Genomic DNA, 24837 nt, shown 5'->3' with positions numbered 1-24837 from the left:
TTTTTTTATTAATTTATAACAGAATTTTAATAAAAATGTAAGTAAAACTTGTTAAGAAACGTAGAAGGCTTGATGATGATTGTTTTTTATATGTTTCCAGGTCAAAAACAACATGTCAATGTCGAAGTCCTTGGACGTATTTGCCCCGCAAAAGTATCTAACACATACTTGAAAGCATCCTTGTTAAGTCGAAAGTTTTTTTTGAACCTAAATAAGAAAATAAGTCATTAAACTTTACCACTTATAAGTACAATTTCTTACAATTCGTCACTCATCTCAAATGGATTACACAAATTTCGCAATATTTGCCTTTCCATTCTCGCCTGGCCATTTTCGTAAGCATTGCTTTCCAACTCCATAAATAATTCCGCGGCTATTGTTTCCATTATAATAGACAGCTACAATTTGTGTCTGTTCGTTGGGTCCAGTTATATGCCAAAGCAAGCTGCCGGAGTAGAGGAAGGTGAAGCGAAAACGTAAACAATCCTTACGGAAAGATTTATATCTTCATAAAGTATTTTAGGCCAGTGCAATGAAATTAGCATCCTTAAAATTCAGAAAATGTCAACTATATTCGTGCAGGAATCCGTTTTAATAAAACTTGGTGGCCACGGCAGGGAATTGGCCAAAAGAACGACAAAAACACACTTACAGTTATGAAAGCACTTCACTCAAAAAATATAACACTGCGGCAATATATTGTATTGCTTTTTTTGTACAAAATGGCGTGGATAATAAAATATAAACGTTTTTCAGTGTTTTTTACAAATTTTCTTTAATTTATTTTGTTCCAATGTTCACACATTCCGTACCAACAGCTGATTTCGAAAAATCATTTGCTCTTCCTCTTCTCTTCACGATTCCGTCGTAATGCAGAATACCAAACTTTGATTGAAGCGGAGCGTAGAACGGGAACGTAATCGAAATGCAGAATAGGGGTGAAGAATTTTAGCATTTCAATTCGTAATAAAATGTCTACTTCAAGAGTGGAAAAATATTTAAATAGGTCACGTAAACAAGTTCGTATGCACAACACTTTATGCAATAACCTTTTGAATGGTTTTCGCAATCACCATGCACTGCAAGAACATTCTAAGACCCTTAATCCGCTAGATCCAGGACTTAAGTAAGTACGACAGACACCGTGTCCGAGCTTAGGCTGTTTTGCTCCTCTTCGCATTCGATACTAGCCACCCAAATGAATATGGTTGGACATTCTTTTCTTGATTGATTTGTGCCACATGCAGGCGGCAACCATGAGCCGTAACTTTCTAATACACGATGTTAATCACCACCGTACCAGTCGGACTGCTTTGCAGATAAAAGCTTTACATCACCGGATGTATTGTAACGTGGCCATCACAACAAAGTAGTGTTGGCTTACCGCTGAGTAGGGTCCGACCGATGCCGGTTTTTTTTTCAGAGGATGATGCCAACTAATCGTTCGATCTCAATGCAAATAACAGGAAATTAAAGAGGGGTCGTCCTACACCACTACTTCTACAGCGAAACCGAAAGCACTCGACGAAGTACGTAAGCAATAACCGTGACAAAACTTCCTTTCCTTTTACTACGACAAATAACCTTGCCGGCCCTCATGGAGTAATGTTGATAGCTCAGAATTAAAGTAAGATGGAGTCACATCCGACTTGTTGTTGTTGTTGTTGTAGCGATAAGGTTATTCCCCGAAGGCTTTGGGGAGTTTTATCAATGTGATGGTAACCTGAAAGGGTTGCGCTACATAGCCCCTTGAATCTCGTATTTTAGTCGCCTCTTACGACAGGCATACCTACCGCGGGTATATTCTAACCCCCTTAACCCGCTTCGACTTCAAACGATTATATAGGCAACATGTCGAAAGCACAACATCTAAAGCAAATGAGACAATAATGTTGCGTGAGCACATTGCGACAAGTTTTGGGGATGAGTGGATACAGTCTTCAGACGCTGAAATTTACTTAGAATATTTCCTGGGTAAGGCATGCCTGTCATAAAAGACGAAGGTTCGACGGGCAGAAAAATCGTTGCCGCGGCAGTCGGGCTAGTACCAGAATTTATATCCGGACTTTCCCCACTTGTAATACTCTACAAAACCTTCTGGTAGTATTTTTGCGGTTACAACAAAAATTTTCTAATTCTGCATACGAATGTTAATACTTATGTTCTAAACAAGCCTCTGCAGAGTGAAGAGCCACATGCATTGGATGGGTATCACGCCGGGAAACCTCTTTCGTGTATGACTTCCTCGCGTTGCTGAGTAATGTAGAAAGATTTTTGTAGGAGAAATTTCCTTGTTGTATTTGTAACTTAAACCGCAATTTACCACGAAAAATTTGCTAGATTGTTTTAATCCTCCAGCTATCTCAAAATTCTATAACTCTTTTTTAGTATTTCAAACTCGCCAGGGGGTTAGGGGGCTAAGGATATACCCCAGGCAGGTATGCCTGTCGTAAGAGGCGATTAAAATACGCAAATGATTCAAAGGATTTGGAAACGCATTCCTTTCAAAGGAATTCCAGCGCAATTTGTAACTTTTCCAACCAAATTGTCAACCTCACCTACCCGTGGTGAATTCGGTTTCTTTAGCTGCCGAGGCTTTGGCTACCCAAGTCCCTAATGGAACTATGGGTGGGGGTAGGGTGTCCTAGAAAGTTCAATTTGGTCACATTAAATCGTTCGTGAAACAGTCAAGGTTATACCTTAATGGTGCTTGTGGCCGGACCGTACCAGATCTATATCCGGTAAAGGGCCATCAACATCGATTACACTCTCCAAAACCTTCGGGAGTGTCTTTATCTCTACAACAACAACAACAACCACATCAACAGAGCAAAATAACACAAAAACAGATCAGTACCAAACAAACCATAACGCAAAAATGACCGCAAATGAATAAATCTAAATTTTCCATCTTATCATTTTATAAACTTACAACAATTTAATGGTATTAACATTGCCATCTTTGGACTCTTCCAATATAGACTCGAAAGCTTCATCTGAAACCGTAGTAAAAGGTACACTTAGTAAGCCCTCAGAACCGAGCAAGAAAGCAGCAACTACTGGACTTGTTAAATCATGTTTCCATAGAAATTTGCCATTCTTGCGATCCAAAGTGACTATATTTCCATTTGATGTAGTGGTCAAGTGCAAATATTCTGTTGAGTATAAAAATTTTTTTTATCAATATTGTAATTCAGAAATACTGTACTTTTTAAACCTGCAACCAAATACTCACCATACTCTTTCGATATATCCGGCGTCATTGTGTGAGCACTATAATCATAAAAGGTAATATTCCATGGTTTAGAATTCTTTCCTTTAGCCAGACTATCGTACATCATCACAGTGTATTGCGTACGTCCTAAATATATCGAACGTGCTGTATCGTGTGCTGCTTTATTTGCATCGCTTTCAGGCTGATTTTGTGTCGCATCAGAGTTGTCTGTACCAAATCCCATTACTGTTTCACGTTTGCCTGATTTGGGATCGACCGCAAACCAAGTATCGCTCTTTTTGCCCGAATACAAAATGCCATCGGTTGAGCGACATGGTGCACTGGCTACCAATTCTGGTATGGTATAGGGTAATTTTTTCAAATTTCCCATATCATTGAGTTGATAAATGCTGCCATCGCGAGGATCTGGCAAATATTGTGGCACTTGCACATTTTGTTCCTGATCAGCACGTATCGGTGGATCTGTAGAAAAGTATAATATCAATTATCTAGAACTGTTAATTGTTCTGAGAATATAAGTCTTTCGCACCTATACGGAGCGAAATAGTACAAATCAGTGATCGTCACCCCATAAACGCTTTCACGCAATTGTTTTTGTAAAACGCTCAGGCAAACGCACCGCATAGGGAGGCGCATCACACATCCCCGTGCACACGCATTCTATCCTCTCGCCTACAACCTAATGTATTCTGCTGTACCCATTAGGAACTAAACTGCTATAATTTCGTGTAAAATTACTTTTGGAGTAATATTTTTGGGTATATTTTTGGTTCATCTGTACGAAAACAATGAAGCTTTGTTTGATTTATTTAATAAATTAAATTTTAAATTAAATTAAATTTTAATTGAACGCATGAACGCATTTAATTAAAAACAATGCGATACGTTAATTTTGAAAGCTACCAATTCCGACTGGGTTTGCGTACGTGCCAGCGCCAATTCTGCTCGCTGATTGGTTGTCGCTATTTTCTTTAGAAAACAAAATGAAAAATATACATGCACTGACGAAAATTTATTTCGTCTCACTTGAACTTAAAAATTGAATATGGAATGTACATATTAGTGAAAAGTTTGAAGTAAGAAGATAATTTAAGATGATCACTGATTTATCTAATATCACTGATTTATCTAATAGAATATAATAAATAATAATCGTGTTTTTAAAACGGGTTTATATAGCTTGACTCTGTGTAGCGAACAGAATTTTGTAATCGAAATTTAACTAACTTCCCGATAAGTTACAAGCTTTAAGCTTGAAATATAGTTCAGAACCCAATGGCAATGCAATAATAAGAAAAAAATGTCCGATAGGTGGCGCATGGATCGAAATATTTCAAAAAATTGTATTTGTGCTCCGATTAGGCTCATATTTGGAACACATATTACGTACATGAATAGAAAGCGACATAATCGAAAAATCGTCGCCAGGTGGTGCAAGGATCGAGATATTAAAAAAAAATTTATTTTATGAATTTTCGAAGTTTTTGTAGTGTACTTTTTACTAGCTTCGTCGCCATTTTTTTATTTTTGGATTTCAAAGTAGGTGTGGTCACGTTCCATAAGACGCTTTTGTCGATCCCTGATACAAATAAATAAGAAGCAAACAAACCAACAAGCGATCATTACTTTCGTCCGTTTGTGCGCTTGTGTGTGTGACAATACTTGCATACATAATAATAAATCAATACTCAAGTAACTTGCCGGCAGCACTTGGGGAAAAGATAAAGAACAACCTACAAATTAATTTTCCGGCTGCTCATGTGCTACCCAAGGCCAGTATGGTCGTCTGACCTAAAAAAAACGCACACTGCAAAAGGTTGCAGGCCTACATAAATACTGCACTCAAAACTGTCACGGGATGTCTTCTTATGACTCCTGAACATCATCTACATAACAACTTGAAAGAGCTCAACATAAAAGAGCATAATGAAATTCTGAGCAAGCAGATTTTGCTGAATTGTCAAAAGCCCGCATATTCCAACAAATCACTGCTTGACTTAGTGCCGCCTCCAAGAGGAATATGGAAACATCTCCTTAAGCACTATGATACAATTGGGCACCTATCTACTCAGGCGTTTGACCCACATAAGCAGAGCAAAGCTCTAAGCCTAGTCCACACAGAGTCGGTAAACAGCTTCGCTGGGTTGCGCTCGCTGAACTTCGTTATCTATATACACTATCCAACCAATGCTGAAGAAGAAAGCAGACTACCGTTGGATACACGAGTAACTCTGGCCCAACTTCGTTCTGGATACGGTAACAGGTTAAACTCTTAATTGTTCAGAATCAACCCCAGCATACGTAATGTATGACCTGCACGCGATGTGTTCCTACATGACACCAACCATTTTTTCAATTGTTATGCGGAGCCTAACAGCAACATCGCTATAGTCCAACCCTGTTGCAACTGTTAGTTTCCTTGGACTCACGTTTGATTATAGTTTGTGAGGCGTTGCACCTATTGACTTTGGCGAAACTCTGTTAACACAACAAGAAAGACTTGATCTCTCTTAGGTAAATGTCCCCGAACTGCTGCTAATCGGATGCAGCGTGGAACAGTTGGTAGGCACACTTGTACCAACAGCGCTTAAGTATGACTTATATGAACTTAAATTAATTACTCAAAGGCAGCGCCTATTTTAGAACCACCTATGACTGAACCAGTTAAGAGCGCGTTAAAAAGGTCTGTAACTGGGGGCTAATTAATATTTCTTAGTTAAAGTTAAAAGTATCAGTTTAAATAAATGCGAGTACAGAACTAGCACCCTCTCTTAATACAATAGTTCTGCGCTTGTTCGGAACTGGTGCGTTCCGCTGCAGGGTAAGTTGTCAAGAAGTAGCATGACTAATGCACTAATAAGTGCATATTCTGATTTTGAAAATGATAGCATCTCAAATAGAATTTGATTCTAAAAAATTAATTTTCCTGCCATGTGCCTTAAAGAAAATTACAAATTTCTTATCAAGTTTTCAAATAAGTTACATACTTACAATTCCCAAAAATGTCATATGTGCATTCAAAAAATGCATTTTAAACTAATAAGCTAATAAGCTGATAATGAATAGAATCTATCTATGACTTATGACTACGTAGCCGAGCAGATAAAATTTATTTTTAATGTCATAGGAATAACAATATGCATTTCAAATGGTCCATTCCACGTTAATCAATACCAAGTAAATGCGTTATTGTTTAAGCAAGGACTTTTGTTGTAACAGCCAAGCAGCAATTAAAGCAATTATGTCGTATAGCACACCATCTAAAAGTATGTAAGAGTGTAAGCACTCCCTGAAAAGAATCCAGATAGTGAGAAGCATAGATCTACATATATTGGGCATATGGGAATAGATTGGGCGCATCCCTCGAAACTTGCTCCGCAAATGTTCAAATTAGGTGAGCTGAGATTAAGAGCGTTGAACATGATAGACCAAGCAGAAAAGGTGTGGAACGAAGCTGTAAAGTGTCAAAGATCATGTGTAGGTCTTACAACTTTAGACTAAGAAAGTCACTCCTATCATTAAAAAGGAAGGCATTAGACTCATGGCAGGTATTCTGACTGGACACTGTCTTCTGGCTTCACAGGCTTTTAAATTAGGCTTCGTCATTGATAGCAGGTGTGGGAAGTGCCAGTTGGAAAATGAAACGATTGAGCACGTTTTGTGCTCGTGCCATGCGCTTGCAAGGCTAAGACTCCAGCTATAAGGAGACAGCTGTCAACTCTAGAAGCAGCAAGTGACTGAATGCACTGTTGTTGTGGTAAGGCCCCATTCAATGGGCACGACCACTCGCAAATTGTCAGTCCCCTAACGGGAGTTCAAGGGAACTGGCAGTTTCAACAAGGGTAGGTTCCACATTACAATTGAAAATATGGTTGATGTCATGTTGGGACACATCGCATGCAGGACATACATAAAGTATGTCGGGGTTGATTCTGGACAAGCAAGAGTTTTACCTGAAACAGTATCCAGAACGAAGTTGGGCCAGGGGTACTCGTGTCTCCCTTGGTAATGTGCTTTCTTCTTTTGCTTCTTTTGCAGGATATTGTATATTGACGACAGGAGTTGCCGGACGCGTCCTGGCAAAAGCGTTTACCGATTCTGTGGGAATTTCGACTAGGGCCTCCTTATGCTTGTCTGGATCAAACGGCTGTGTTGGCAGATGCAGGGTCTCATCATTATGGGGCAATTGGTCACAGGTTTGTGACAGTTTAGCAAATACTGACTGTTCAGCATTTCATTGTGCCCTTTAATTTTGAGCTCTTTGGCCTCACTATGTAGGTGGTGGTCATAAGGAGACATCGCGTGGCAGTTCTGATTACAGCGTTTAAACAAGCCTGCAGCGTTTTCCAGTATGTTTTTAAAGACCAAACTGGTGACGCGTACCACATGAGCGGCCGCCCAGTGGTTTTGTACATGTTTCTGTACAACGTTTCTTTATCTTTTCAACAGGAGGATTTTTTTGCGACTTTGTACTTTATATACAATTTCGGTGGCATGCGCCTTGAAGGTGAGAGTATTATCGAACGTTACCCTTAGATCTTTGGGTGACTGACAGTCGGTAGCGTAGCACCATCGACGCGAACGTCCAATACTTGCGCCATCTATTCCTTCAAAGTCGTAGAGTGGCAGTGAATTTTGTCGGTGATAATGTCAGGTTACGCGAGGTGAAGAAACTAGAATGACTGGGGAGATAGCTGTTTGTTTTAGAAACTAATTCATCTATTGAAGGGCCAGGTACCGTTGCCATACTCGTGCAGTCGTCGGCATGGATTGGAACTCCTTATGGTAGGAAAGAAAGCTTTGATATGTAGACATTAAACACCAACGGAGATAGGACACCAGCCTGTGGTACCGCCTTTGAGATTTCGTTACTAAATCGAACAGACGCTTGCCGACCATTCAGATAATTTGTGGTACATCTTTTGAATAGCAAGCAAAAGACAATACTCAGAAACAAATTACAAAGCATGAAGCAGGACATAGTGTACCATACTAATAGAGTTTTCTTTTCTGGCAAAAGTGTTGCGGTTTTTGTACGCTGCGCAAGGGTTGTAAATTGTATTTGTTCTATTCTAAAAAATAGGAAGTTCTTTTGTGAAAAAAGGTAGCTGCTCGCAACGCAAAAGCGTTACACTTTTATCATGCATCAAATGACGGTGTGGCAGTGTAATGCTGCCAAACCAGGTGATCTTTCTTACTTAATGGCGCTTAACCGTTTAAACGGTTATGGCCGTCCAACAAGGCGCGCCAGTCGCTTCTTTTCCCTTCCCACCGGCGCCAATTGGTCACACAATGGAGTTTAAATCGTTTTCCACCTGATCCTTCCAGCGGAGTGGGAGTTCCATAGGCGGGTTCCGATAGAAACACTTTCTTGGCCGGAGCGTCATCTTTCATTCGCATAACATGGCCTAGACACCGCAGCCGCTGCGTTTTAATTCGCTGGACTATGTTGATGTCTGCGTAGAGCTCGTACACCTCATCGTTAAATCTTCTTCCGTACTCGCCATTGCCAACGCGTAGTGATCCATAAATCTTTCGAAGAACTTTTCTTTCGAACACTCCAAGTACCGCTTCATCTGATGTTGTCATAGTCCATGCTTCTCTTGTTCCAGAGCGATTAAGTTCTGCAGCTAATATAATTTTCTCCAGCATCAAATTAAAGAAATCGCACGATAGGGGGTCACCCTGTCTGAAACCACGTTTAGTTTCGAACGGCTCGGAGAGGTCCTTCCCAATTCTGACTGAGCTCATGGTGTTGCTCAACGTCATTTTGCACAGCCGTATAAGTTCCTTTTCGTGTTGTCGAAGGTGGATTTAAAATCGACGAAGAGGTGATGTGTGTGATTTTTTCGCGGGTTTTTCCAAGATTTGGCGCATTGTGAAAATCTGATCCATGTTAGATTTACCAGGTCTGAAGCCACACTGATAAGGTCCAAACAGCCGATTCACGGTGGGCTTCAATCTTTCAAACAATATACTTGAAAGGACCTTTAATGAGATATTAAAAAGGCTGATTCCGCGATAGTTGGCGCAGTTTACAGTATCCCCTTTCTTGTGGACTGGGCAAAGAACACTTAGATTCCAATCGTCGGACATGCAATCGTCCGAACATATTTTGCGAAGAAGCTGATGCATGCGCCTTACCAACTCTTCGCCGCAGTATTTGAATAGCTCCGCAGACAATCCATCGGCGCCCGCGGCCTTGTTGTTTTTCAATCTGGTTATTGCTATTCTGACTTCGTCATAATCGGGTGGGGGGACATTTATTCCATCATCATCGATTGCGGGATCGGGTTCGTCATCTCTGCTCGATGAATTGCTGCCTCCATTTTGGAGAGCAGAGAAGTGTTCCCTCCATAATGTAAGTACTCTCTGGATATCAGCTGTAAGGTCACCGTTTTCGTTCTTACAAGAGTTTGCCCCGGTCTTAAAACCTTCCGTCATTCGCCGAATTTTTTGGTAAAATTTTCGGGCGTTATTCCTGGTGGCTAGCAGCTTCAGCTCCTCGCACTCACGCCTTTTTGCCTCAGCTTTTTTTTGCTGTAAAGTCGTCTCGCTTCCCTTTTCAACTCGCGATAGCGTTCACACACTCCTCTTGTTGCGCTCGCTTTTAACGTAGCTCTGTGTCTTTTCTTTCGGTTGCAACGCGGCATTCTTCATCGTACCAGTTGTTTTTCTTTGGTCGTCAAATGCATAAGGGCGAATTTACATGCTAAACGCTTTGGTCGCTTCAAAGCTAAGACAACGGCAAGGCATTGCATTGTTTTGCATCTAGCGCTGTCAAAGAGAAGGCATGCAACCAAAGCGTTTATCATTTCTTACGAATTTTACAGGAGACGAAAAAATGAATAATTTTTGAAATAACCCTTTTTTCAAAACTATGAATGAGGATACCTTAGTTGCAATACTTTTGAGTGTAAAAGCTTTGAAAAAGATAAATAATAATCATGTATGCTAACCCAGCAGCTATTTTATGACTTAGCACAATTTTGCACTCAAAACAAATTTTTTCTCCTGACTTAGCACTTTTTAATCAATATGTTTCCCCATCACTCCTCACCTTCAATGATTGACATATAACACTAAAACTATATATTTCACAAAAAAATACTTTTATTTGTGAAACTATTTCTAATGGTTCTGATCTGGACTCTTTTGCCGGATGGTGCGCAGACAATAATTTATTTTTAAATTCAAACAAATGCGGTGTTCTGTCTTATTCCATAAAGACAACTGCCACATACTTTATCTACAAACTAAATGCTAAATCTCTTAATCGTTGTCAAGAGAGTAAAGACTTGGGTGTAATTTTTGACTACAAATTTTTTTTTTTTGTAGTCACATTGACTTCATTGTTTCAAAATTTTTTGCAATGGTTGGGTTCAGTAGACGTAACACCAGTGACTTTAAGGACCCTAAGGCGTTGAAGGCACTTTATATATCCTTGGTCAGAAGTGGTCTTGAATATTGTTCAATAATATGGAATCCTTTCTATGAATCTAACTCCTATAAAATTGAGAAAGTTCAAACAAATTTTACAAAAATTGCTTTACGTATGCTTCACTGGCCAGACGGCCTCCCATCATATACCAGCAGGCACAATTTGCTTGGTCTTCAGGCTTTGCATGACAGAAGAACTTTTATCTGACTCATGCTTGCCTATAATGTAATAAACTTTAGCACGAACTGCTCTGATTTATATAATTTGTTCATTCCATATATTCCACTGCGTGATCTTCGGCATAATAGATTATTTATCGAAATATCTCATAAAACGAATTATGCTATGAATGAACCTATAACTAGGACTATACATCTATCAAATAGATTCAGTAGTGTTATTAATTTTAATAACAGCTTATATAAGTTTAAGCTTAAATTGTTTTCTATTTTTAACTAGTCTGTAAGAAAGCATGTAGTTATCGACATGTAAGAATTGAAGTAGATTATGGTCAGCGCAAAGCATTTATCAAACACCAAAGGCATATCTGAATTGGGTGAATCAAATTTCAAGCTTCTCCCACCCAACTGTCAACCTCCTGTTTCATTGACAGCCGAGGCTCTGGCGACCTCAAGTTCCTCATGTAACTATGGGGTGGGGAGGGCGGTATAGCCTAGAAGGTTTAATGTGGTCATATAAATCGTTCCCGAGATGGTCGGGCAAAAAACCTTCGGGGAGTGTCTTTATCTTTAATACAACAACAACAACAAAGCATGTACTTTTAGACTGAATGAATTAAATAAATAAATAAAATGCGCGCACAAAAAATGACTAGTAATTCAGATTGATATTATATAACAGCTGACGACTTAGCACATTTACACATCATTGCCCACAGCACGTAAAAATTAAATATTTTTTTTATGATCGATGTATTTTGAATTCAGTTTTAAAACTGCATTAAAATTAAATTTTTCAAAAAAGTGACTTAGAACATTTTCACATTAAGCCAACGATTTTTCTTTTGTTGCCATACTTCGTTAGACAGAAGATTTCAATTTATGGCCGCACTAATGTAGATCTGGCTACGCAAGTTTGTCGAATGTTAAGGGAAACAAAAAGTTGAGAAATTACCAAAAGAGATTTTATAACCCTTTTTTTGCTTCAAAGCGCAAAAAATCAGCAAAGCGCGCAGCGGTGCATTCATATGGCTGAGTGGATAAAGGCATCTGCATTTACACTAGTATAAAGTATGAATGTTGGAGATTTCGAATTCAATACTCAGCTCCCGAGAAGCTAAGTTGTCCTGGTAACAATCGCCGTTTGTAAACTTTCTAATTTTTCTCTAATATCAATAACAAAAACAATTGTATAAAACAATACGAGCATGTGTCGCTGATTAAATACAGATAATAATATTGATATAATAGTGAACAGCGGAAGTACTACTTATAAAAGCACTGCTATAAACCCAATGTGACTAAGCTCTTGGAGCGCGCCTATAGTTATTCCACACAATTAGGATTAAAAAGCATATGGAATTAGTATGTACCTAAATGGTGAATAAAGAAATATCAACAAAAAGGCTCCACAAAGCCAGCAGCGGGGCATTCATATGGCTGAGTGAATGAGGGCATCTGCCTTTACACTAGTATAAAGTATGAATGTTGGAGATTTCGAATTCAATACTCACTGAAAAACTAGCTGATGAAGAATTGAAATTCAAAAACATGGCCTAGTAATTAAAAATATTGAATTAAAAATATTGCGATCAGTTTTGCCGAATGTCTGTTCCCTGCCATCATTCTCTATCGCCCAAGTAACTTATTCGATACAATATTTTTTAGTAAATGATCGCCGGAGGTATAGCCGCTGTTACGAAACGAGATTTAGGTACGAAAGCGAAACAGCAATTAGAAACTATTTAGGTAAGAATAAAAGCAACTAAACCGATAACACGAAAAGTGTCAAGGAAGAACGTACTTTGTATCACGAAAATAACAAATTCGATAGGATATTTTGGGAAGTTGAAATTGGAAAAGAAGATTCATAATGATGTGATAAAAACTTTTGACAAAAGTGAGCAAGTTGATATTTCTAAGGCAAAAGTAAAAAACCGTTGCCATTGTCTTGCCACAGTTGGGTTAACAGGAAGCGCCATTGGAAAGGCAGCCAATTCAAAAATGTCAATGAATTCGTTGCCCATACACAAGATTGCGATGTATGTTCTAGCAAATTTATAGAGCAGAGAAAACTAATGGGATTTTCTCACCTTTTTAATATTTACAAAAATATCCTTGTTTTGGGCCATCCACCATAACAGCGTCTTCAGGAAGTGAAGAACATTTAGTTGAAAAAAGAATTCTCAACAATTATTGAAATAAAGACAAATTCAAAACGTTACAATTATTTATCCCCCTAAATATCTGCTTAGAGAAATAAATTCCGTTGAAGTATTTTTTGTTTCTGAAATATAATTGTATCTTGGTGAAAGACGATAAAATTATCAGAAAATTGGTGGCAGCGTTATATCAAGAACGACAAACCTCATTTGTCGATGTTACTAGCGTAATTTCTTTCGGTGTATAAAAAAAGCATGATTATAACTAACTAACTAACATCTTGAGGTCAAAGTTCATTCTTTAATTTGGCATACATGAAAATGAAAGTATAAAAACGAAATGAATAAACAAAATCAAGAAAACATTTTTCTGATAAAAATTTGTACAATATCGCAGGAAAATTACGTGAAATTAAAGTGTCACTTTTTCGCATAATAGAGAAAACGCGTGGTTTTATAAATGAATCTGGGCAGAATGGATATCTCCATTCTAACTTAAACTGAGATATTTCATATAGCGTGTTAGTATATTTCCAACATATGGTGTTTATTTGCTAAAAAAAATAAGTACCTAATTAAGCCAAATTTTTTCTATTTGTACAAAAAAGTTCAAATTTGAATTCCATATTTGGATAACTAATTATCAAATAATACGCAGCTTTACCAACATGCTTTATTAGGACCGCAGTATAAATACATATATACAATTGTATGTATATATACATATATTAGAGCGTATCACTAAAATAATATAATTTAAAACAAGTAAGGAAGGCTAAGTTCGGGTGTAACCGAACATTACATACCCAGCTGAGAGCTTTGGAGACAAAATAAGGGAAAATCACCATTTAGCAAAATTAACCTAGGGTAACCCTGGAATGTGTTTGTATAACATGAGTTTCAAATGGAAGGTATTAAAGAGTATTTTAAAAGGGAGTGGGCCATAGTTCTATAGGTGGACGCCATTTCAGGATATCGCCATAAAGGTGGACCAGGGGTGACTCTAGAATATTTGCTGTACGATATGGGTATCAAATGAAGGGTGTTAATGAGTATTTTAAAAAGGAGTGGGCCTCAGTTCTATAGGTGGACGCCTTTTCGAGATATCGCCATAAAGGTGGACCAGAGGTGACACTAGAATGTGTTTGTACGATATGGGTATCAAATGAAAGGTGTTAATGAGTATTTTAAAAGGGAGTGGGCCTTAGTTCTATAGGTGACGCCTTTTCGAGATATCGCCATAAAGGTGGAACTGGGGTGGCTCTAGAATGTGTTTGTACGATATGGGTATCAAATTAAAGGTGTTAATGAGTATTTTAAAAGGGAGTAGGCCTTAGTTCTATAGGTGGACGCCTTTTCGGGATATAGCATTAAAGGTGGACCAGAGGTGACACTAGAATGTGTTTGTACGATATGGGTATCAAATGAAAGGTGTTAATGAGTATTTTAAAAGGGAGTGGGCTTTAGTTCTATAGGTGGACGCCTTTTCGAGATATCGCCATAAAGGTGGACCAGAGGTGACACTAGAATGTGTTTGTACGATATGGGTATCAAATGAAAGGTGTTGATGAGTATTTTATAAGGGAGTGGGCCTTAGTTCTATACGTGGACGCCTTTTCGAGATATCGCCATAAAGGTGGACCAGGGGTGACTCTAGAATGTGTTTGTACGATATGGGTATCAAATTAAAGGTGTTAATGAGTAGTTTAAAAGGGAGTAGGCCTTAGTTCTATAGATGGACGCCTTTTCGAGATATCGCATTAAAGGTGGACCAGAGGTGACACTAGAATGTGTTTGTACGATATGGGTATCAAATGAAAGGTGTTAATGAGTATTTTAAAAGGGAGTGGGCTTTAGTTGACGCCTTTTCGAGATATCGCCATAAAGGTGGACCAGAGGTGACACTAGAATGTGTTTGTACGATATGGGTATGAAATTAAAGGTGTTAATGAGTATTTTAAAAGGGAGTGGGCTTTAGTTCTATAGGTGGACGCCTTTTCGAGATATCGCCATAAAGGCGGACCAGAGGTGACACTAGAATGTGTTTGTACGATATGGGTATCAAATGAAAGGTGTTGATGAGTATTTTATAAGGGAGTGGGCCTTAGTTCTATACGTGGACGCCTTTTCGAGATATCGCCATAAAGGTGGACCAGGGGTGACTCTAGAATGTGTTTGTACGATATGGGTATCAAATTAAAGGTGTTAATGAGTAGTTTAAAAGGGAGTAGGCCTTAGTTCTATAGATGGACGCCTTTTCGAGATATCGCATTAAAGGTGGACCAGAGGTGACACTAGAATGTGTTTGTACGATATGGGTATCAAATGAAAGGTGTTAATGAGTATTTTAAAAGGGAGTGGGCTTTAGTTCTATAGGTGGACGCCTTTTCGAGATATCGCCATAAAGGTGGACCAGAGGTGACACTAGAATGTGTTTGTACGATATGGGTATCAAATGAAAGGTGTTGATGAGTATTTTATAAGGGAGTGGGCCTTAGTTCTATACGTGGACGCCTTTTCGAGATATCGCATTAAAGGTGGACCAGAGGTGACACTAGAATGTGTTTGTACGATATGGGTATCAAATGAAAGGTGTTAATGAGTATTTTAAAAGGGAGTGGGCCTTAGTTCTATAGGTGGACGCCTTTTCAAGATATCGACCAAAATGTGGACCAGGGTGACCCAGAACATCATCTGTGGGGTACCGCTATTTTATTTATATATGTAATACCACGAGCAGTGTTACTGTCAAGATTCCAAGGGCGTTTAATTTCGCCCTGCAGAACTTTTGTCATTTCCTTTTACTTAATATGGTAGGTGTCACACCCATTTTACAAAATTTTTTCTAAAGTTATATTTTGCGTCAATAAACCAATCCAATTACCATGTTTCATCTCTTTTTTCATATTCGGTATAGAATTATGGCAATTTTTTAATTTTTCGTAATTTTCGATATCGAAAAAGTGGGCGTGGTCATAGTCGGATTTCGGTCATTTCTTATACCAAGATAAAGTGAGTTCTGATAAGTACGTGAACTATGTTTAGTAAAGATATGTCCATTTTTGCTCAAGTTATCGTGTTAACGGCCGAGCGGAAGGACAAACGGACGACTGTGTATAAAAACTGGGCGTGGCTTAAAGCGATTTCGCCCTTTTTCACAGAAAACAGTTATCGTCCTAGAATCTAAGCCCCTACCAAATTTCACAAAGATTGGTAAATTTTTGTTCGACTTATAGCATTAAAAGTATCCTAGACAAATTAAATGAAAAAGGGCGGAGCCACGCCCATTTTGAAATTTTCTTTTATTTTAGTATTTTGTTGCACCATATCAATACTGGAGTTGAATGTTGATCTAATTTACTTATATACTGTAAAGATATTAAATTTTTTGTTAAAATTAGACTTTTAAAAAATTTTTTTTTAAAAGTTGGCGTGTTCGTAATCCGATTTTGCTAATTTTTCCTTAGCACACATATAGTAATAGAAGTAACGTTCCTGCCAAATTTCATCATGATATCTTCAACGGCTGCCAAATTACAGCTTGCAAAACTTTGAAATTACCTTCTTTTAAAAGTGGGCGGTGCCACGCCTATTGTCCAAAAATTCACTAATTTTCTATTCTGTGTCATAAGGTCAACCCACCTACCAAGTTTCATCGCTTTAGCCGTCTTTGGTAATGAATTATCGCACTTTTTTGGATTTTCGAAATTTTCGATATCGAAAAAGTGGGCGTGGTTATGGTCCGGTTTCGTTCATTTTAAATAGCGATCTGAGATGGGTGCCCAGGAACCTACATACCAAATTTTATCATGATACCTCAAAATTTACTCAAGTTATCGTGTTTACGGACGGACGGACATGGTTAAATGAATTCCTTTTTCCGCCCAGATCATTTTGATATATAGAAGTCTATATCTATCTCGATTAGTTTATGCCGTTACGGATTACCGTTATGCGAACAAAGTTAATATAATCTGTGAGCTCTGCTCAGCTGAGTATAAAAAATGTTTAAGTTAAACGGTTTTATTGAAAGCAATACTTACATGAAGTCATTATAATACTAAATGCTAGAAAATAATTAGGTAGGTCCTAGGTACTAGTCATCACACTCCTCATCAATCTAGTGCGTTGTTCGGAAAATTAAATAAAAGCGTTGGACGCGTCAAATTTCTATTGACAGTCATATATAAGACCAACTGAACCTTAATTAGTTTATGCTACGCCTAACATTTTTAGAAATTTCACGCGCCCAACGCGTTTTTTTAATTGTGCGATCAACGCCCTAGATTAATGAGGAGTGTGATGACTAGTACCTAGGACCTACCTAATTATTTTCTAGCTTTTAGTATTATTATTACTTCATGTAAGTATTATTTTCAATAAAACCGTTTAACTTAACATTTTTTTTTTTAATTATTTTATTTTCAAGTGTTTAGTCATTATTTAATTGCCTATTATTTCTCATTCTATTTAGTTCATTTAGTGACTCATTATTACAAGCACTCTCCTAACAATTTGTTACAATCTAAGTCCTCGATACATAATCCTTCCAAAGGCTTTACTCGACTCTGCGCCACATATGCTTGTCCCTCCTCCACCTCCAAAATATGTTGATGTCACTTCTACTGTACTCTATGTAATATTTGTTTCAAATATGAGCCAAATCGGACATGATAGGTCGCTTTCTATTCATGTATGTATTATGTGTTCCAAATATGGACCAAATCGTACCACAAATACGATTTTTTCAATATCTTGATCTTTGAGCCACCTAGCGGCGATTTTTTTCATAGGTCGCTTTCTATTCTGGTATGTATTATGTGTTCCAAATATGAGCCAAATCGGACCACAAATATGATTTTTGTGAAATCTCGATCCTTGCGCCACCTAGCGGCGATTTTTTTCTTATTATTGCATTGTCATCGGGTTCTGAACTATATTGCAGGTTTCAGGCTTGTAGCTATCGGGAAGTTACTTAAATTTCAATTACAAAATTCGTTCACATCGTTCATCCGTGCAGCCTGTCAAGTCAACCTAAATAAAACCGTTTTAAAAAAGATTTCAAAAATTTTAAGAAATTGTTTTTTAGTACCCTATAAAACACCGAAATTAGTTATTTCTTTAGACTTTATATATTTGATCATTGATTTCAGTGAGTGATGCATTGCTGTAAGTTAGTGACTGCTGAATCGTACAAAATTAGGGCTAGTAAAAAAGTTCTGCAAATTAAAATATGCCCATAAAGTTCTAGCAGTTACTTTGTTTCTACTTTTTTTATTTGTATGGAAACGAAACGCATATTTATATCAATGACAGGTAAAGAAATTTTATCAATTTATGTGTTGCTGTCCGTAGAACCGAACTTTTCTGGAGAGATTCAACACCAAGTTTTGTGCAACGGTTTTATCCATTTTTAGCGATATTTTTGACCACTACTTTATCACTTCTGTTATGGTTTTTGTTCGTTTCCCTATTGCTTGTTGTTGTTTTGTTTTCATGAGAGCGCAATAACGCTCAATCACCTGCAACTGAGGTCTCTTGGGCGGATTGAAGTTTTTGCTAACATAATGTACATTGTTATCTTCGAAAAAATTATGGGTGGCACAAGCGTAATGTGCTGAAGCCAAGTGCGACAAAAATATAGTTGGACCATTATGAATACATAGGAATGGCGGAAGAAATTATGGAAGATACTCATTCACGTAAATTTCTGTATTACTAATTACCATCGTAAAGAATGGCGTGGCTTTATGCCCACATGCACAAATATATATATATATATATATATATTTATATTTCGGTCTAAAAAGTACAAACTTCCTTACAGACTAGTTAAAAATAGAGAAAAGTTCAAGCTTAAATTTATAAATGCTATAATTAAAGTTAAGAAGACCACTATATCGATTTGCTAGGTGTAAAGCCTTGGATATGGGTTCATTCAAATTGTAATTCGTTCGATGAGTTACTTCAACAACTAGTCTGGTGTGCCTTAGATCACGTGGTGGAATATATGAAACGAATAAATTAGATAAATCAAGGCAGTTTATATTACCGTTGATAACGTTATAGGCAAGCATGAGTGAGATACAAGTTCTACGGTCATACAAAGCCTGGAGTCCGAGCAATTTACGCCTGCTGATATATGATGGGAGGCCATCGGGCCAGTGAAGCATACGCAAAGCAATTTTGGTGAAAATTCTTTGAACTCTCTCAATTTTATGTGAGCTACCTTCATAGAATGGACTCCATATAATCGAGCAATATTCCAGACGACTTCTTACCAATGCCGTAAAAAGTGCCTTCAAAGTCATCGGATCCTTGAAGTCTCTGGAATTACGTCTAATAAACCCAACCATTGCAAAAGATTTGGAAATAATAAAGTCGATGTGACCAGAAAAAGAAAGTTGGTTGTCAAACATTACACCCAGATCTTTTATCTCTCGACAACGGTTTAAAGATCCGGCATTTAATTTGTAGTTGAAAAAGGTGGTAGTGACCCTTTTAGAATAGGAAACCACGCAGCATTTGTTAGTATTTAAAAGTAGGTTATTACTTGAACACCATTCATTAAAAGAATCGAGATCATATTGCAAGTTAATGCAGTCAGAAGTATCCCGTACGGTTAGAAAGAGTTTGACGTCGTCTGCAAACATTAAACATTTAGCAAATTTGAATTTTTGAGGTAGATCATTAATTTATTATTGTAAAAAATTTAATGAGCTGATAGGCCTTAGTTAAATAAAACACAATATTTAAAGTTGTGTTTTAGTTTTACTTCGTCGATATTTCGATTTCAGTCTGAAATCATCTTCAGGAACATATGACTATGTTTGTCGATCAAACATAGTCATATGTTCCTGAAGATGATTTCAGACTGAAATCGAAATATCGACGAAGTAAAACTAAAACACAACTTTAAATATTGTGTTTTATTTAACTAAGGCCTATCAGCTCATTAAATTTTTTACAATAATAAGTACTTACAAGGCTATCAAAAATCAGCAATATGTAGATCATTAATAAAAATTAGGAACAACAGAGGGCCACAGTGGGTTCCCTGTGGGATTCCAGGCCAAGCGTTAATAAGCGCAGTAGACTGGTTGGCTCCGATTGACACAAAAAGCTTTCTATTCGATAAGAAACTTGAGAAGAACTTCAGCAAACTTCCGGTCACTCCGTACATCCCCAGTTTTTGCAAGAGTATAGAGTGGTCGACCTTGTCAAATGCTTTCGAGAAGTCAGTATAGATGACGTCTAGTTGCGCATGGTTCTCAAAGGCATCTACAATTTGGCTAGTGACTAAAGCCAGATTGGTAGAAGTAGACCTGCCAGGAAAAAACCCATGCTGACACTCAACAATAGCCTTGACTATGTAGTGAAACAATTTGCTATGAAGGATACTATCGAATAGTTTTGCCAGAGTACTCTGCTTAACAATAGGTCTGTAGTTGCGAATATCATTGCGGTCAACAGACTTAAATACCGGATTTATGGAGCATAACTTCCAAGAGTCTAAAAATATCCCATGGTTCCAGCATCCTTGGAAAAGAATTGCCAGGGGTTCAGAAATTGTATTTGAACATAGTTTGAAGAATAACGGAGAAAATCCCTCGCTATCTGATTTCGGACTATTATTCAATTTTGAAATTGACAGAAATACATCTTCGGCTGTAATATCAAAAGAAGAAATTTGACGCAGAGAACCAGAGTAGAATGTCGGACTAGGTGAAGAGGTAGGATCTGAGTATACCTTCTGAAATAATTTGGCAATAAGTTACAAATATCTACCGTATTACTGGACGATACACCGTCATACTCCATGCACGTCGGAAATCCGTTAGTCTGCCTCTTGGAATTAATCACCGACCAGAAACTAGATGGATTCGTCTTCAGTTTTGATTCCAGATTATTCATATATTGTCTAAACAAGAACTTATTGATACAGTTAAAATTCGATTTAAGCCTGACAAAGGTAAGACGATCAGATTCACTCCTGCTCCTTTTATATTTCTTAAAGGCCTTACGTTTTTTATTTTTAATATTATTAAGTTTAGTATTGAACCAGGGTGGCCTGTTGTTCAGAATTTTCCGTTTTCGCGGAACAAAATTCGAGACTGCTAATGAAAGCCTTTGCTTTAAGAGTTCATAAGAAGCCTCAGGCCCATTAGCGGAGTCCAAGAAGGACCAATCAGTGTCGAGGATAAACTCGTTTATCGCTGGAGCATCAGCCTTGAAATAGTTATATTCTGAAATATTTACAACTGGGTTTTTATCAAAGCTATAAAACTCGAAATTTGCAACCAAAGCATTGTGATGTAAACTGTTTTCCAAGATTGGAGATAGACACTCCAGGCAAGATATTCTTAAATCATCAGATCCAAAAACGAGATCAAGGAACCTACCATTACTGTTTGGTTGAGTATTATATTGTATAACGTTCCAAATCATAATCTTTCTGCCAAACTTTTCTATCTAGTTTTCTCCGAATTAGGAATATCCTATTCAGACTGCAAGCAGGGGTGTCTGGCAACGTTTTTAAGTTCATTTTCAAATTATATTACACGAAGATGTTTTACTTTATCTTAAAACTTTAAAAGAATCTTTTAAATACGGCCCTGATAGTATGCCTACATGTATGTATACTTAAAAAATGTACTCTCCACATCTACCAGCCACTATCTAACTTGTTCAATCTGTAAAGCAAGGCGTTTTTCCATCGGCATGGAAAGAATCTTTTCTTTATACCTCTTCACAAGAGTGGGAGTAGGTACGCTATTCAAAAATTGTTCGAAGCTATCGTTACATATCAGTTTGCTGCGGCTATTTCTACAATTATTGCCGGTTGACAACGCGGATTTTGTAAGGGTAAATCAACTGTCATCAATTTACTTGAATTTACACCGCTTGTATCAAATGTATTTAGAAAAGCCATGTTTACGGACGTTATTTATACTGATTTCAGTAAAGCGTTTGACAAAGTTTGTCACTCGTTGCTTATCCATAAACTTAAACAGCTTGGCCTTCAACCGAGTCTCACTCGATGGATCTCTTCTTATCTTCTTGGCAGGACCCAAAGAGTGTTTTTTAAAAATATATTATCCGTTGTCATAAATGTGTCCTCCAGAGTTATTCAAGCCATCTTGACCTCATTGTGTTCTTGCTATTCAGTAACTATATCTGTACAATAATTAAATTCTCCAAAGTGTGGATGTATGCTAATGATTACGTAAAACTTTTTAAATCCTATTTGTCGTCTGAGAATAGGAAATTATAACAATCAAATCTAAATTTCCTAGTGACTTGGTGCCATTTAAACACTAAACAAGTAAACTTAATGATATGTAAACACAAGTGTTTTTCACGCAGAACTTCGCAGCCAGCTTCGTATAAAATTAACAATTATAACCTTGAACAAGTGTATGAGTTTGTTGAGTAAGGGCTGCGATGGATAGCAAGTCTAGTTTCAACCTTCATATTAATTACTGTAAATAAGGCTAGAGTAGAGTGTGTTAGCAGCAAATTGGTGCAGTTGGTCAAAAGAATTTAGCGATCTTAATGTTACGAAAGCTCTTTTTACAACAAAGGTTAGGGCAATAACGGAATATGGATCGATAGTAGCTGTATTTCGTTGCTAACTAGTACAATTAACACACTAGCTAGCTTACCGAATTGCATGGAAAGCAACAATAAGAAGTAATCGCGAGCTCGAAAAAAACGCTCCAACTAGCTAAACAATTTCATTATGTCAAAACCATACAGATAGTTACTTTGTTTAGCTGCTTTGACATTTCTACTTCTAGCGCAGTATGTTTTTGACACTCAACCAGAGAATTACAAAAACAAAATACAAGAAATGCGTGGGTTTGTTTGTATGTATGTCACCCTGCCGCCACGCTGTTATTTTGTTATTTTTGTTTATCTGCACATTCGTATGTTCATTTCATTCGCTCGGTCACAATATGCCCTATTTTTGAATATGCAACACTATACAACACTATCAATCAGGTCGACAATTACCTAAGCGGTTTCAGTTGAAACCGCTTAGCCAACTCAACTCGATTACTTTTTATACTCAGTCGAGCAGAGCTCACAGAGTATATTAACTTTGATTGGATAACGGTTGGTTGTACAGGCATAAAGGAATCGAGATAGATATAGACTTCCATATATCAAAATCATCAGGATCGAAAAAAAAATGTATTGAGCCATGTCCGTCCATCCGTCCGTCTGTCCGTTAACACGATAAATTGAGTAAATTTTGAGGTATCTTGATGAAATTTGGTATGTATGTTCCTGATCACTCATCTCAGATCGCTATTTAAAATGAACGATATCGGGCCATAACCACGCCCACTTTTTCGATATCGAAAATTTCGAAAAACCGAAAAAGTGCGATAATTCATTGAAATTATGACGCAGAATTGAAAATGAGTAAAATTTTGGACAATGGGCGTGGCATCGCCCACTTTTAAAAGAAGGTAATTTAAAAGTTTTGCAAGCTGTAATTTAGCATTCGTTGAAGATACCATGATGAAATTTGGCAGGAACGTTACTACTATTACTATATATGTGCTAAATAAAAATCGAATGAAGAATACGCCCACTTTTAAAAAAAATTTTTTTTAAAGTCAAATTTTCACAAAAAAATTTAATATCTTTAAATTATGTCAACATTCAACTCCAGTAATGATATGGTGCAACAAAATAAAAAAATAAAAGAAATTTTCAAAATGGGCGTGGCTCCGCCCTTTTTCGATTAATTTGTCTAGGATACTTTTAATGCCATATGTCGAACAAAACATTACCAATCCTTGTGAAATTTGGTAGAGGCTTAGATTCTAGGACGATAACTGTTTTCTATGAAAAAGGGCGAAATCGGTTGAAGCCACGCCCAGTTTTTATACACAGTCGACGGTCTGTCCTTCCGCTCGGCCGTTAACACGATAACTTGAGCGATATATCTTTACTAAACTTACACGTACATTTTATCTTGATATAAAAAATTACCGACTAAGACCACGCCCACTTTTCCGATATCGAAAATTACGAAAAATGAAAAAATGCCATAATTCTATACCAAATACGAAAAAGGGGATGAAAGATGGTAATTGGTTGATTGGTTATTGACGCAAAATATAACTTTAGAAAAAAACTTTGTACCGACAGATGATGTTCTGGGTCATCCTGGTCCACATTTTGGTCGATATCTCGAAAACGCCTTCACATATACAACTAAGGGCCACTCCCTTTTAAAACCCACATTAATACCTTTAATTTGATACCCATGTCGTACAAACACATCATAGAGCCACCCCGGGTCACCTTTATGGCGTTATCTTGAAAAGGCGTCCACCTATAGAACTAAGGCCCACTCCCTTTTAAAATACTCATTATCACCTTTCTTTTGATTCTAGAGTCACCCTGGTCCACGTTTATGGTGATATCTGGAAAAGGCGTCCACCTATAGAACTAAGGCCCACACCCTTTTAAATAATCATTGACACCTTTCATTTGATACCCATATCGTACAAACGCATTCTAGAGTCACCCCTGGTCCACCTTTATGGCAATATCTCGAAAAGGCGTCCACCTATAGAACTAAGGATCACTCCCTTTTAAAATACTCATTAACGCCTTTCATTTGATACCCATATCGTACAAACAAATTCTAGAGTCACCCCTGGTCCACCTCTATGGCGATATCTCGAAATGGCGTCCACCTATAGAACTATGGCCCACTCCCTTTTAAAATGCGCTTTAATACCTTCCATTTGAAACCCATGTCATACAAGCACATTTCAGGGTTACCCTAGGTTCATT

General features: G+C 37.5%; 1 protein-coding gene across 2 annotated transcripts in view; it reads right to left on the bottom strand.

Moving 5' to 3' along the window:
• Positions 1–24837, bottom strand: part of Ire1 (serine/threonine-protein kinase/endoribonuclease Ire1) — a 65810-nt gene that overhangs the window by 15064 nt on the left and 25909 nt on the right. For both annotated transcript variants that reach the window (XM_067756549.1, XM_067756538.1), the window contains exons 3-4: positions 3236–3697; positions 2933–3155 (exon numbers count right to left, since the gene is read on the bottom strand). In XM_067756549.1, the coding sequence (XP_067612650.1) occupies positions 2933–3155; positions 3236–3697 (685 nt within the window). The remainder of the gene's footprint in view (positions 1–2932; positions 3156–3235; positions 3698–24837) is intronic.

This window comes from Eurosta solidaginis, chromosome 1 (assembly GCF_040869045.1).
Source record: "Eurosta solidaginis isolate ZX-2024a chromosome 1, ASM4086904v1, whole genome shotgun sequence".
In the NCBI taxonomy this organism is placed as follows: Eukaryota; Metazoa; Arthropoda; class Insecta; order Diptera; family Tephritidae; genus Eurosta; species Eurosta solidaginis.
Note: the sequence above shows the minus strand (reverse complement) of the source record. Positions and strands in the feature narration are given on the sequence as shown.